Here is a 13004-nt window from a genome sequence, read left to right on the forward strand (position 1 = left end):
AGTGTCTTCCTCTATTCTTCTCCACTTTATTTTTTGATATAGAATCTCTCATTGAACCTGGAACTCAAAGGTTTTTGTGAGACTAGTTGGCTAGCAAGCTCCAAGGATCACCTGTCTCTATCTCCTCAGTATTAGGATTAGAGGTGTGTACCACATCCAGTGTTTTATGTGGGCACCGGGCACCCCGAGTCCTCATGACTGCATGACAAGCGCTTTGTTAGCTGACCAACCTTCTCAGCCCTTCTTTGAGGACTTTTTGTGTTTGTGCACAAGTTTGTGTCATGCCATATGAGCAGAGGTCAAAGGACAAACTCAAGTACAGATCTTTGACCACCATCTTGTTTAAGACAGGGTCTCTTTGTTCATAGCTGCAGATAACATCTACCCATTAGCTTTTAGGTATCCTCCTGTCTCTGTCTTCTAGTCTGCCTTCAGAGTGCTGGAATTACAGATGCTAACATGTTATTTTGCCCAGATTTACATAGGTTCTGTGGATTCAAATGCTGGTTCTTACTCCTACAGGGCTAGCAGTTTAACTACTGAGCCATATCTCCAGCCCTTTTCAAGGACTCTTTAAAGAATATTTTATTGTAGGAACCCTATCTATGCACAAGATTAAAATGTGGACCCCAAACTCTTATTGCATACATAGCAACATTAACTGATCTTTTTATATTTTAAGGTAAAGAGGTATTGTGCCATCAAAGTAACTATGTCCAAAAAATTTTATTTCTTTCATCATCTATTTCTTAATTCTTGACAATTTCAGATATGAAGTAGTCTTTACCTTTACTCTATAATTAAAAAGTTTCTTACCCTTTAAATGATGTATGTCTGCCATCTGATACGATATGTTGTTCTGTAGTTTAACCTAAAAAAGAAATTGTTTGTATTTTAATAATATGTTCTCTCTCTCTCTCTCTCTCTCTCTCTCTCTCTCTCTCTCTCTCTCTCTCTCTCTCTTCTTTCTCACAATGCCCTATGTAGCTCAAACTAATCTTGAACTTTCTATGTTATTTTTCTTGTTGCTGTTTGCTTGGTTTAGGCTTTTCTTTTCAAGAAAGGGTCTATCTATGTATTCCTGGTTAGTCTGGAACTGCTATGTAGATCAGCTGACCTTGAACTCAAACACATCTACCTGACTCTGCCTCCAGTGCTGGGATTAAAGCTGTGTGCCATCACACCTGCCTCAACTTTCTATAAAGTCAAGGATGACCTTGAATACCTGATTCTCATGCCATCACCTCCCTAAGTGCTTACATGTGTGTATCACTTCACCCACCAAGAATATGTAGTTTCATTCATATTTACTCATAGTCACTTTGAACTTGATCATGAATGAAAACAAAAACTCTATTTATACCCCACCTCTATTTCAAAGGAATTAAGATATAAATTCTAATTCTGTACTGTTTATTTTAAAACTGTATGGAATGTTTACCTGATACACAGAATAACAACTTTCAAAAGTTTTTTTTTTAATTTATTTGACTATGTGCATTGGTATGAAGGTGTCAGATCCTTTAGATTTGGAATTACAGACAGTTGTGAGCTGTTATGTGGGTGTATGTGGGTGCTAGGAATTGAACCTAGGTCCTCTGGAAGAACAGCCAGTGCTGTTAACTGCTGAGCCATCTCTCCAGCCCTGAATTATCGAAAGTTTTAAAGTTTGAGTTGAACATCATTTAATGATTCCCCCACCCCAAATCTTACAGAAGACCTCCCAATAATTCAATATTAAGCTAAGATTAAATGTTTGAAACAATCATTATAAATCAAAAGCAATTCACTTTTATCAGGCTTCTCCAGGGCAACACAGTGTTTCTGGATGGTATATGCTCAGCATTCCAAGTGGTGGTTACTGTCCTGTAGGGAGTCGGTACACATGAATGCTAATAACAAAAGCGTGCATGCGTGCGCATGTGTGTGTGTGTGTACATGTGTTTGCAGAGGTCAGAGGACAATTGCAAGAATTGGTTCTTTTCTTCTACCATGTGGATCTAGAAGATCAAACTCAGGTCATCAGGTTTACATGTACAAAATATGACCGAAACTAAGGCTTCCCACTTAAAGAAACAGTTAAAATATGCACTTGAATAATATAAACATTTTCATGTTTTATTTTTATACACTTTTTTTTTTTTATTCTGTTGAGACAGGGTTTCTTTGCATAGCCGTGGCTGTCCTGGAACTTGCTCTATAGATCAGGCTGGCCTTGAACTCCTGCCTCTGCCTCCTGAGTGTTGGGATTAAAGGTGCGCACTACCATTATCCAGCTACTTTTTTTTTTTTTGGTAAATCTTTTTTAAAAAAATATTTATTTATTTAGTATACAATATATGGCTTCAAGCCAGAAGAGGGCACCCGACCTCATTCCAGATGGTTGTGAGCCACCACGTGGTTGCTGGGAATTGAACTCAGGACCTTTGGAATAGCAGGCAATGCTCTTAACCGCTGAGCCATCTCTCCAGCCCTACTTTTATACTCTTATTTTGCATTAAAATATCTTAGCTCTTGTTGTAGACAAGCTTTGCCTAATTTTAAAATGTAAGTAAAATATTACTATAAATGTGTCTCCTCAAAAGAAGAGATCAAAAGAAACACACTGATCAAAAGAAACAATGTAAGAGGCAAATGATGATAAATACCAACTCAATTTCTAAATAAAAATTTCTGATCTGAAGTGTTAAGATATTGCATAGATACCTCATATAACCCTCACACAATCTCTCCCATTGTACATCTATTAGTACGACTCCAAAACTGAGACAATAACACACGTATGTACAGTTCTTTGTCATCTAATAATCATATGTGTTGGTCTGGGAAGCCCAGATAAGTCCAGGCACAGAGGCTATTCCATCACCACGAAGACCTCTCTCACACTCTATTTTCTCTTTCATTTTATTAGTGTGTGTGTGCACCTGTACACAGAGGTCAGAGGACAGTTGTAGGGATTGGTTCTTTTCTCAGGTCACAGGTTCACAGTCATCCCGTCAGCTCTCACACTTTCTTTTGTAGTCACACTCATTCCCTTTCCCCACCATTTAGTGTCAACATACTGGCAAGAATATGAAACAACAGATAAAACATAAGAGCATTTTCAAGGAATCTGTAGGTAGTGCCTACAGAGTGCAATTCCTAGGTAATTAATTCAAAGAGTTTATGGAAAGAATTCTGTCTGAAATAGGAATTGAAGGCTGGGTAAATCTCGAACCAAGTAGAAAGGAGTACTTCAGAAAAATAGTCAAGAAAATGTATGGCGTCAAGAAGGCCTGAGGTCTATAAGGAGACTCCAAAGCACTAACTATCTGGTGATACAGTAGAAAGAATAGTAGGAAAAGGAGCTGGAAGAAAAGACAGGGAAGGGTCTTTAGGATCAAGCAGGGTGTATTCTTCAGCCTGAGTTCCAATGACTTAATACTTAAGGAGAAAGTTTATCCCCAAACAAAGAGCAGATGAAAACAGAACTGTTCCAAGCGCGGGAGTCCAGCAGTCTCACTGAAGTCCTGGGGGCTTTAAAGAAGGAAGTTAAATAATAAGGCTGGCAGACAGTTATAGAAAAGGAATGAAGCACTAGTGTATGGCACAACACATTTTCACTCTGAAAATATTACACAGGCAAGTGAAAGAAGAAACTACTAAAGGGCAAAAAAAATTCTGATCACATCCATATGAAACACACTGAAAAGGCCAGTCCACATGGACAGACAGACAATGGCGGCCATCTGGGGAGAAAAGGTAACAAGGACTCTCTAAGGATAAACCAGAGCCTTTCACAAACACATTTGCTACACCTGAGTAGTATCCTTAGCAACACAGAGTGACTTCTTATGTGCACACAGGACTTCATTTTGGAGAATAAGCTTATTTTAGAATTAGACAGTGGTGACCATCTATGTAATACTATAAAGTTTGCTTCTAAAACACCACACTGAACTATATACTTTAAAAGTGTTAATTTTAGGGCTGGACAGATGGCTCAGAGGTTAAGAGCACTGAGAGTTCTTCAAGAGGTCCTTAGTTCAATTCCCAGCAACCACATGGTGGCTCACAACCATCTGTAATGAGATCTGGTGCCCTCTTCTGGCCTGCAGGCACACATGCAGACAGAACCCAGCACACTAAATAAATAAATAAAGAGTTAATTTGATGTTATATCAATTGCAGAAGCTGCGATCAGTCCCAAGGAGCTGGAAAATAAGATATATCTCTTAAAAATTAATGAAGGCCTATAGCACAAGGGTAATACAAAGAAGATAGGTACTTATGCGATCTTAAGAGGACTTTAAGCAAGAGCATGATTCCAACTTGCAATTTTGCAGTAATTTTTGCTTAGTATGATGAGTAGATCAGAGGGGACAAGACTAAACAGAGTCATTTTATAGGCAATAGAAAATGTCTCTAAACTAGGCCTGTTTTTTAAAAAATTTATTTATGGCAATATTTGGGAGGAGGGGAGGGAAATGGGAAACAGGGAGAAGGTGGAAATTTTAATTAAAAAAGAATAAAAAAAAGAGAATGATCAAAAAAATTATTTATTTATTTATTTATTTATTAAAGATTTCTGCCTCCTCCCCGCCACCACCTCCCATTTCCCTCCCCCTCCCCCGATCAAGTCCCCCTCCCTCATCAGCCCGAAGAGCAATCAGGGTTCCCTGCCCTGTGGGAAGTCCAAGAACCACCCACCTCCATCCAGGTCTAGTAAGGTGAGCATCCAAACTGCCTAGGCTCCCACAAAGCCAGTACGTGCAGTAGGATCAAAAACCCATTGCCATTGTTCTTGAGTTCTCAGTAGTCCTCATTGTCCGCTACGTTCAGTGAGTCCGGTTTTATCCCATGCTTTTTCAGACCCAGGCCAGTTGGCCTTGGTGAGTTCCCAATAGAACATCCCCATTGTCTCAGTGTGTGCATGTACCCTTCTCGGTCCTGAGTTCCTTGCTCATGCTCTCTCTCCTTCTGCTCCTGATTTGGACCTTGCGATTTCTGTCCGGTGCTCCAATGTGGGTCTCTGCCTCTGTCTCCTTTCATCACCTGATGAAGGTTAATATTCAGGAGGATGCCTATGTTTTTCTTTGGGTTCACCTTCTTATTTAGTTTCTCTAGGATCACGAATTATAGGTTCAATGTCCTTTATTTATGGCTAGAAACCAAATATGAGTGAGTACATCCCATGTTCCTCTTTTTGGGTCTGGCTTACCTCACTCAGGATAGTGTTTTCTATTTCCATCCATTTGCATGCAAAATTCAAGAAGTCATTGTTTTTTACTGCTGAGTAGTACTCTAATATGTATATATTCCATACTTTCTTCATTAAACTAGGCCTGTTTATAGAGGAATGACCAGCTAAGAAGCATTGGTTACAATTTATTGGTTGGAGGAAAATTCTCCCAAAATATTTTATGATACTGAGTTATATAAAACTCAAATTCCAATGTCTATAAATAGTTTTGTAGGAAATGTGCCATAATGCTCATGTCTATGCCTACTTGATAGCTGTGGTGATAGAGACAGAGATGGTATATGGCCTCCAAAGCCTCAAGTACTTTACTGCCTGGCTTTTTATAGAAAAGGTCCAATTACTCCTAAACAGAGTAAGAATAGAAGGCAGCACCTTGAGATGGCTAAGTGGTTAAAGGTGCTTGCCACCAAGTCTGATGACCTGGGTTGGATTCCCAGAACCCACATGGAAGAGAAAAATGACTACTGAAGCTGTTGTCTAACGTAAGTACAGTGGCCTGAGCATGTTCTCCACCCCCAATTAATAAATGTAAATGAGATATACACATGGGGGAGGGGCACCCAGACGAGCCAGCCAAGGAAGAGTTTGCAGCACAGTAACATACGAGACGCTAACTAAATATCACTGGAGCTGGTGTCACAGGCAGTTGTCAGCAGCCCAACATGGGTGCTGGGTGCTGGGAACTGAACAAGGTGCTCTTGATCACTGAGCAATCTGCCTAAGCCCTAGTTTGGGTTCTTATTACTACTGACTAATTATAAATTAATCAGTAATTAATTTGGGTTCATCACATAGCCACACATACTTAAACTGCCAATGCTCTAGAAAGCTCTAGAAATACTTTAGCTTTTCTTCTAAATATTTTCTAGACAGGAAACAGCACACAAAAAAATCATTATTTACTCTTTATCTCACAAAGGGATTTTCATTATCTGGGTTCAACATGGCCTCCCTCTCTCCTTACTAGCGTTTACAATGATCTTTTGTTTGTTTCTGGCACTGGAATTAAATCCAGGGCCTCATGCCAGCGAAGTGTTCTACCGCTAAACTACACCCAGTCCCACTTTCAGGCTTTTATTTAAAATATCCAAGATATTCTTACTTAATGTACACAAGAAAAATATCATATATGTTTCTCCTTCAAGCTTCTTTGCAGGTTAAGTGATGTAGATAGGTGGACAGACAGGCAACAGTAACAAACATAATCCATCTCTTACCCAAATCACATTTAAAATCAGATAGATACTGTAGTGGTTTGAGTAAGAATGGTCCCTACAGGCTCATATATTTGAATACTTAGTCAGCAGGGAATGGCACTATTTGAAAAGATTAAGAGGATTAGGAGATGCGGCCTTGTTAGAGGAAGTATGTCATGGAGTGGGCTTTGAGGTTTCAAAAGTCCATGCCAAGCCCAGAGTTTCTCTCTACCTACGGATCATGATGTAGCTCTCAGCTACTGCTGCAGTGCCAGCATGCATGCTACCTGCTCCCTGCCATGATGACAATGAACTAAGCCCCTGAAACTGTAAGCAAGTACCAATTAAATGTTTTCTTTTATAAGACCAATCTTGGCCATGATGTCTCTTCACAGCAATAGAACAGCGACTAAGGAAGACACCAGTCCAGATTTCAAAAATCTAAAATGATGGCTGGGAACACTGGCCTTTAGTTAGCTACTGGACGGGCTGAGCCAGTAAGACTCCTTGAGTCCAGGAGTTCAAGGCCAATGTGGAAAATATAGCAAAATGCTATGGATAAAGAAAGAAGGAAAGAAAAAACTTTCTATAACGTTGAAAACAACTTGGCTGCTCTCAGATTCTACTAGTAGTTTCCTCATAAGCTGTCCATTAAAAACAACTTTTTTCAAAAATTACATATGGTCTTATTTCTAATGCAAATGCCACTTAGGATTTTTTTGTTTTTGTTTCTTGAGACAGGGTTTTTTTCTCTGTGTAGCTTTAGAGCAGGTCCTGGAACTTGCTCTGCAGACCAGGCTAGTCTTGAACTCAGAGATCTGCCAGTCTCTGCCTCCTGAGTGCTGAGATTAAAGGCGTGAGCCACCATTACCCATTAACCTTGAAACTTCTAATCATTCTGCTTCACCTTCCAAATGCTGGGATTACAGTTTATGTAGTGCTGGGATTGAACTCTGAGTTTAGTACATGCTAGGCAAGCACTATACCAACTAAGCTACATTCCTTATCCCTCACAGACTTTTGAACTTCCTCACTTAATTTCATCAACACTTTCATTGTCTTAAGAGTTTATTTCTTCTCTACTTCTCTGTAATACTAATCTCTGGGATTGGAGTTTCTCTAAAAAAATTAAGCGTATTCACTATACTCTTTCTGGCCTCTGCCATGTCAATGCATTCTGGTATTTTAATTACGTTTTAATAAATAAAGCTTGTCTGAAGATCAGAGAGCAAAGCAGCCATACTAGTCAGTCATACAGGACAGGAAGTGGTGGCATACACCTTTAATCCCAGGACTCAGAGACAGGCAGACAGATCTCTGTTAGTTCAAGGCCAGTCTTGGCTACACAAGATTGAATCTGTCTAAAAGAGAAATAGAGCCAGCCTGGTCTAGAAGAGCTAGTTCTGGGATAGGCACCAAAGCTACAGAGAAACTCTGTCTCGAAAAACCAAAAAAAAAAATAAAAAAATAAAATAAAAAATAAAATAAAATAAAATAAAACAAAAGAGAAATAGAGCTCACACAAAAGTGATCCCAGCACTTGGGATCACACGCCTTTAATCTCAGCAGTAGAGTGACATGGCTGGGCAGAGACAGGAGTATAAGGGGTAGAGACAGGAACTGAGTGGAAAGGAGGATGTCGAGTCTTCAGGATTTGTGGAGACAGGATCCCACCCATTTTTGGTCTGAGGTAAAGGTAAGAGACAGTGGCTGGCTGCTTTGCTTTTCTGATCTTCAGGTTGAACACCAATATCCATCTCTGAGATTGTATTATTCATGCTATATCAATGTCTTTTTCTCACTTGTTACATTTCTCGCTGCTGTGACAAAATAACCAGCAGAAACAACCTAAGGGAATCTATAGTTATACAGCCGTGAGAGCATAAGGGAATCTATAGTTATACAGCCGTGAGAGCATAAGGGAATCTATAGTTATACAGCCGTGAGAGCATAAGGGAATCTATAGTTATACAGCCGCGAGAGCATAAGGGAATCTATAGTTATACAGCCGCGAGAGCATAAGGGAATCTATAGTTATACAGCCGCGAGAGCACAGTATCTCATCTATCTTGGAAGCTAAATGAAGTGGGGCTGATTAGTTAGTACTTACAACTAACTAATCAGCAAACTAAAGGGGCCAAGGATTAATGCTAGTTTATAGTTTCAAGTGAGGGAAGCCTGGTTTCATGTATTTGGAAAGAGTATCACGGCATCTGGAGGGAGGGAGCTGTTCTGAGGTATTTTGTTCTGACCCCTTCCTGTCTTCCTCTTTGAAATACCTCTATGGACCCACCTCCAGCCACCTACTTCCTTCAGTCAAGCTTCATTTCCTCAAATTTCCAGGTCTCCCCAAATAACACCACCCCTGGGACTAAGCCCTAGACACCTGAGTGTTTTTGGGGACACCTCATGTCCAAACAGTAATACTGTCCTTCCTATGACCTCTCTTCTGAGGCACAGGTTCTTGACTCTTCTCAGGAAGAATTATCTTAGATTTCCTAACATGCTTCTTATTTATCCCCAGTTATTTCATACACTTCCTCTCATCTTTCATCCTCTATTACCTAAAACTTTGTCTTTATTGACCTACCAGTTCTTTCTGAAATTCTTTTAATGCTCTCTCCAGCCCTTGTGGTTTGTCTAGATTAATTCTGGCAGCTGTTACCAGCTCAGTTGCTCTGTTTTCCTTTTCATCTGGGGACCCTGAAAATGGCTCAGCTGTGTCTGCTGCACTTTCATTATGGCTTGTTCTTGGGCAATTAGCACAGCTATGACCAATTACTACGAAGGTTACATATACTTAGCTTTTAATAAGCTACCATCATTTCTCTCTCCTTTGTTTCCAACACCAAAAAGTGTCTGCCTCCCATTATCACCCCCATTTTAAAACTCGATCTCACACACTCAAACAATTTCTACAAACAATTCTATCTTCTTTAATGAATTTAGTAGTTATATAAACAGACATGTATGTATGTATTGTGTTTTTGTTTTTTAATCTGGGTTGGTGAGATGGCTTAGTGGATTAAGAAATTTGCCATCAAGCCTAACAAGCTGAGTTTGATTCCCCAGAACCCTCATGGTGGAGAGTACCAACTTTCACAAGTAATCCTCTGACCCCTAAAATATGTATTATGGTCCACATATACACACAATATAAATAAATATAATAAAAACTAAATGCATTTTCTAAACTGAAAAGCAAAGGCAGGAGAATTACAAATTCAAACCAATTTACACTACAAATAAAGCAAGTTATATAGACTTCAAAATTCACAAAGAAACAAACAACAAAAAAACCCATAATAGTCTTTCTCCTTCACCACCTAGTATGATTCAGTAGCTGAGGGATGGTACAGAAATCTTTATTTTAGGGGAAAAAAAACCCCTCAAAAGATGCCAAAAAATAGCCAGGTACAGCAATTACTCATCTATACTTTTTTGGCTAGAAAATATAGCAGCTGTATGAAAGTGGAGTGCCACTAATAACCGTGCTACCACCCATTGTCAACTTATAAGGAGAAAATGATATAAACAATTTCCCGAATCTATAGTTTACCATTACATGGACATTTTGCTATCTGATTCAAAAGTAGATATTTTGGAAAGAATGTTTGAAGTAAAGAAAATACTGCCTTCTTGGGGATTACAAACTGCTACTGAAAAATACAAAGAGGAGATTCTATTAATTATTTAGGTTATAAAATAGGGTTATAGAAAATTAGATCACAAAAGTATAAATTAGGAGAGATCAGTTGCAGCCTCTTAATGACTTCCAAAGATTGCTAGGAGACATTTCCCAACTATAGCCCACTACTGGGATAAAACCTGATGAATTGATTAATTTAAACAAAACCTTAGATGGTGACAAGGACTTAAACAGTCCCAGGGAATTCTCAGCTGCAGCGAGAGAGAATTGACTTTCACTGAAGAGAAATTACAGAAGACACCTGTGGATTGTATGGCTCCGAATCTTAACTGCATACTGGTCACACTACCCTTCAGATATTCCCCTACAGGAATATTAATGCAGAAGGATGATACTATCTTAGATCTTTTCACCACAAGAAAAGATTCATTTAGGCTCCCCTTTCAAAGATTTCAGTTCTTAGCCACTTGGTCCCTTTGTCCCTTCAGCCTGTGGCAAGACAGCAAACACAACATGACAAGAACCCAAGGCAAAGGAGTGTCCATCTCTGCCGGGAAACAGAACGGAAGCAGATGGGCGGGGATACCAGTATCTCCCTTGAGGGCCTGTCCCCAGTGACTTCACGAGCTTCCACTAGGCCTTACCACTAGTCCCACCTTCTGCCAGTAGTACTGTGGACCAGGAACAAAACAATGTTCAAGCTCTAAATTAGGGGCTGAAGAGATGGTTCAGCAGTTAGCACTTGTTGCTTTTCCAGATGACTTGGATTCAGTTCCTAGCACTCACATGGCTGCTCACAACTGTCTGTAAATCCAAGTTTCAGAGGATCTGATGCCCTCTTCTGGCCTCCGAGGAAACAGGCAATCACATGGTGCACATTAAATGCTTATTTTACAATAGATCCTGTGATAAATTCTCTTTCTCTATATTAACCTCATTTAATGCTTACAACCACTCTACAAAGTAGGTATAGTGATATTCTCCATTTCACAGATGGGGGCCCTGTGCCCTAAATCATAGGCACAGATTCTGGATACTCTTCCAAGCAGTACCAATCCAAAGACTGCAGTGCCTGTGGCCACTGTGCATATATCATATCTAATAAGAGAATAACCTTTTTTACTTCACATGTAAGATGCAAATAACATTTCAAATAACTTTTACTTTATCCGTTAAGATCTGTTTCTCTTGAAATAGTAGTAGAAACCATACCTTGCTACATGGGGATTGGGATAGATACGTAAGTCAAAGACTTGTTATGTAGCCCTGGGTTTTTTTCTTGAGTGTTTGCTTTAAAAGTATACTGCACAACTGTCTTATTACACACTTTTAAAAATTATTATATTGACTTATTTATTGCGTGTCTGTGCACATGTATGATGGTCAGAGGAGAACTTGCAGGAGTTGTTTCTTTCCTTCACTATGTGGGTTCCAGAGACTGACCCTGGGTCATCAGTGGGCAGTAAGTACATTTCCCGGCTGAACCATTAGTTACTTCACTGGTCCTGTAGTTACATACTTTAAATCAGCACACCAAGTCTTTGGTCATGGTTGGCTAAAATGAACCACAATTTTTTCAATTATTCATTAATTGTATTTTATTGTGGTACACATTTCATTATTCATTTAATCAATAATTTATAAAGTACTTACTGAGTGCACTATGCGCTAAGACTGGGCATACAAAGTATTTTGTTGGTCTGTTAAATCACTGAAATAATTCATTCCATTAGCCAGTCACAAGGAAATTCTGAGCACCCAGTAGTGAAGGACAATGCAGAGATTTGAGATAGAGATATATACAAGCCGTGTGGTAGTGGCACAGCCTTTAATACCAGCACTTAGGAGGCAAAGATAGGCAGGTTTCTATGAGTTTGAAGCCAGTCTGGTCTACAGAGCTAGTTCCAGAAGGACAATCAAGGCTATACAAAGGAACCCAGTCTCAAAAAAACAAAAGAAAGTAAGCTACAAGAAACAGAAGGGAGTTCTGATTAAATGATACAAATTCTGGAGTCATGGGCATGTAGAGAATGACAAGTTTTGTGAGCAAATATGATTACTTAGGAAAAGAATAAAATGAAGGGGATTCAAACTAAAATGAACGATCAATACTAAAGAATGGTAACAGAGACGAATCCAGCAAAGGAGAGTAAGAAACAGAAAATGGAAAACAGGTGTCACGGGAGCCAAGCATATAAGGAACTGGAGAAAAGATACTGAGACGTGAGGAGTAGAAAAGAAAATGCAGGCATGAGAGAAGCAATTCTCTCTAAGAAAATCTGACTGCAAAGGGGAAAAATTCAAATATTTTCAAATGCGTGGAGCATTTGTTTGTTTTTTGAGTTAGGGTTTCTCTATGTTGCTTTGGCTATCCTCAAACTCACAGAGATCTGCCTGCCTCTGATATCAATGGTGTGCTTCCCAACCATAAAGATAGCAAGTTTTCAGAGAGATTTATTAAAGGTCTCTGGATTAGACCCAAAGAACAAGTAAGAAGGTTGACAGAAGGACCTTCCTACTAAAGTGAAAACAGTGCAGATGTAGATTTGATAGAAGTTTTACCATACAATTCTTCTTCTTCTTTTTTTTCCCAAGACATGGTTTCTCTGCAGCTTTGAAGCCTGTTCTGGCACTTGCTCTGTAGACCAAGCTGGCCTCAAACTCACAGAGATCCTCTGCCTTCCAAGTACTGGGATTAAAGGCACGTGTCACCACTGCCCAGCTATATCACACAATTCTTAAATAGGAGAGGACAGCTTCAAGAAAAGTGAAAAGGAATTTAAATGGGGGAAAGGGTGAGAGAAGAGGAAGAGTGAGTTAGTTATAACAAAGAAGAGATCTTAAAAGTATTCTAAAGGGCATAGTGCCTAGATAAATTTTCTTAAGGTGTGGCTGTTGAGTTTGCTGATCAAAAATT

General features: G+C 39.3%; 1 protein-coding gene across 2 annotated transcripts in view; it reads right to left on the reverse strand.

Moving 5' to 3' along the window:
* The window catches only part of Golm2 (golgi membrane protein 2), an 81738-nt gene that overhangs the window by 52292 nt on the left and 16442 nt on the right, over positions 1–13004 (reverse strand). For both annotated transcript variants that reach the window (XM_057781736.1, XM_057781735.1), the window contains exon 2: positions 817–871. In XM_057781736.1, the coding sequence (XP_057637719.1) occupies positions 817–871 (55 nt within the window). The remainder of the gene's footprint in view (positions 1–816; positions 872–13004) is intronic.

Source organism: Chionomys nivalis, chromosome 9 (genome assembly GCF_950005125.1).
Source record: "Chionomys nivalis chromosome 9, mChiNiv1.1, whole genome shotgun sequence".
NCBI classification, from domain to species: domain Eukaryota; kingdom Metazoa; phylum Chordata; class Mammalia; order Rodentia; family Cricetidae; genus Chionomys; species Chionomys nivalis.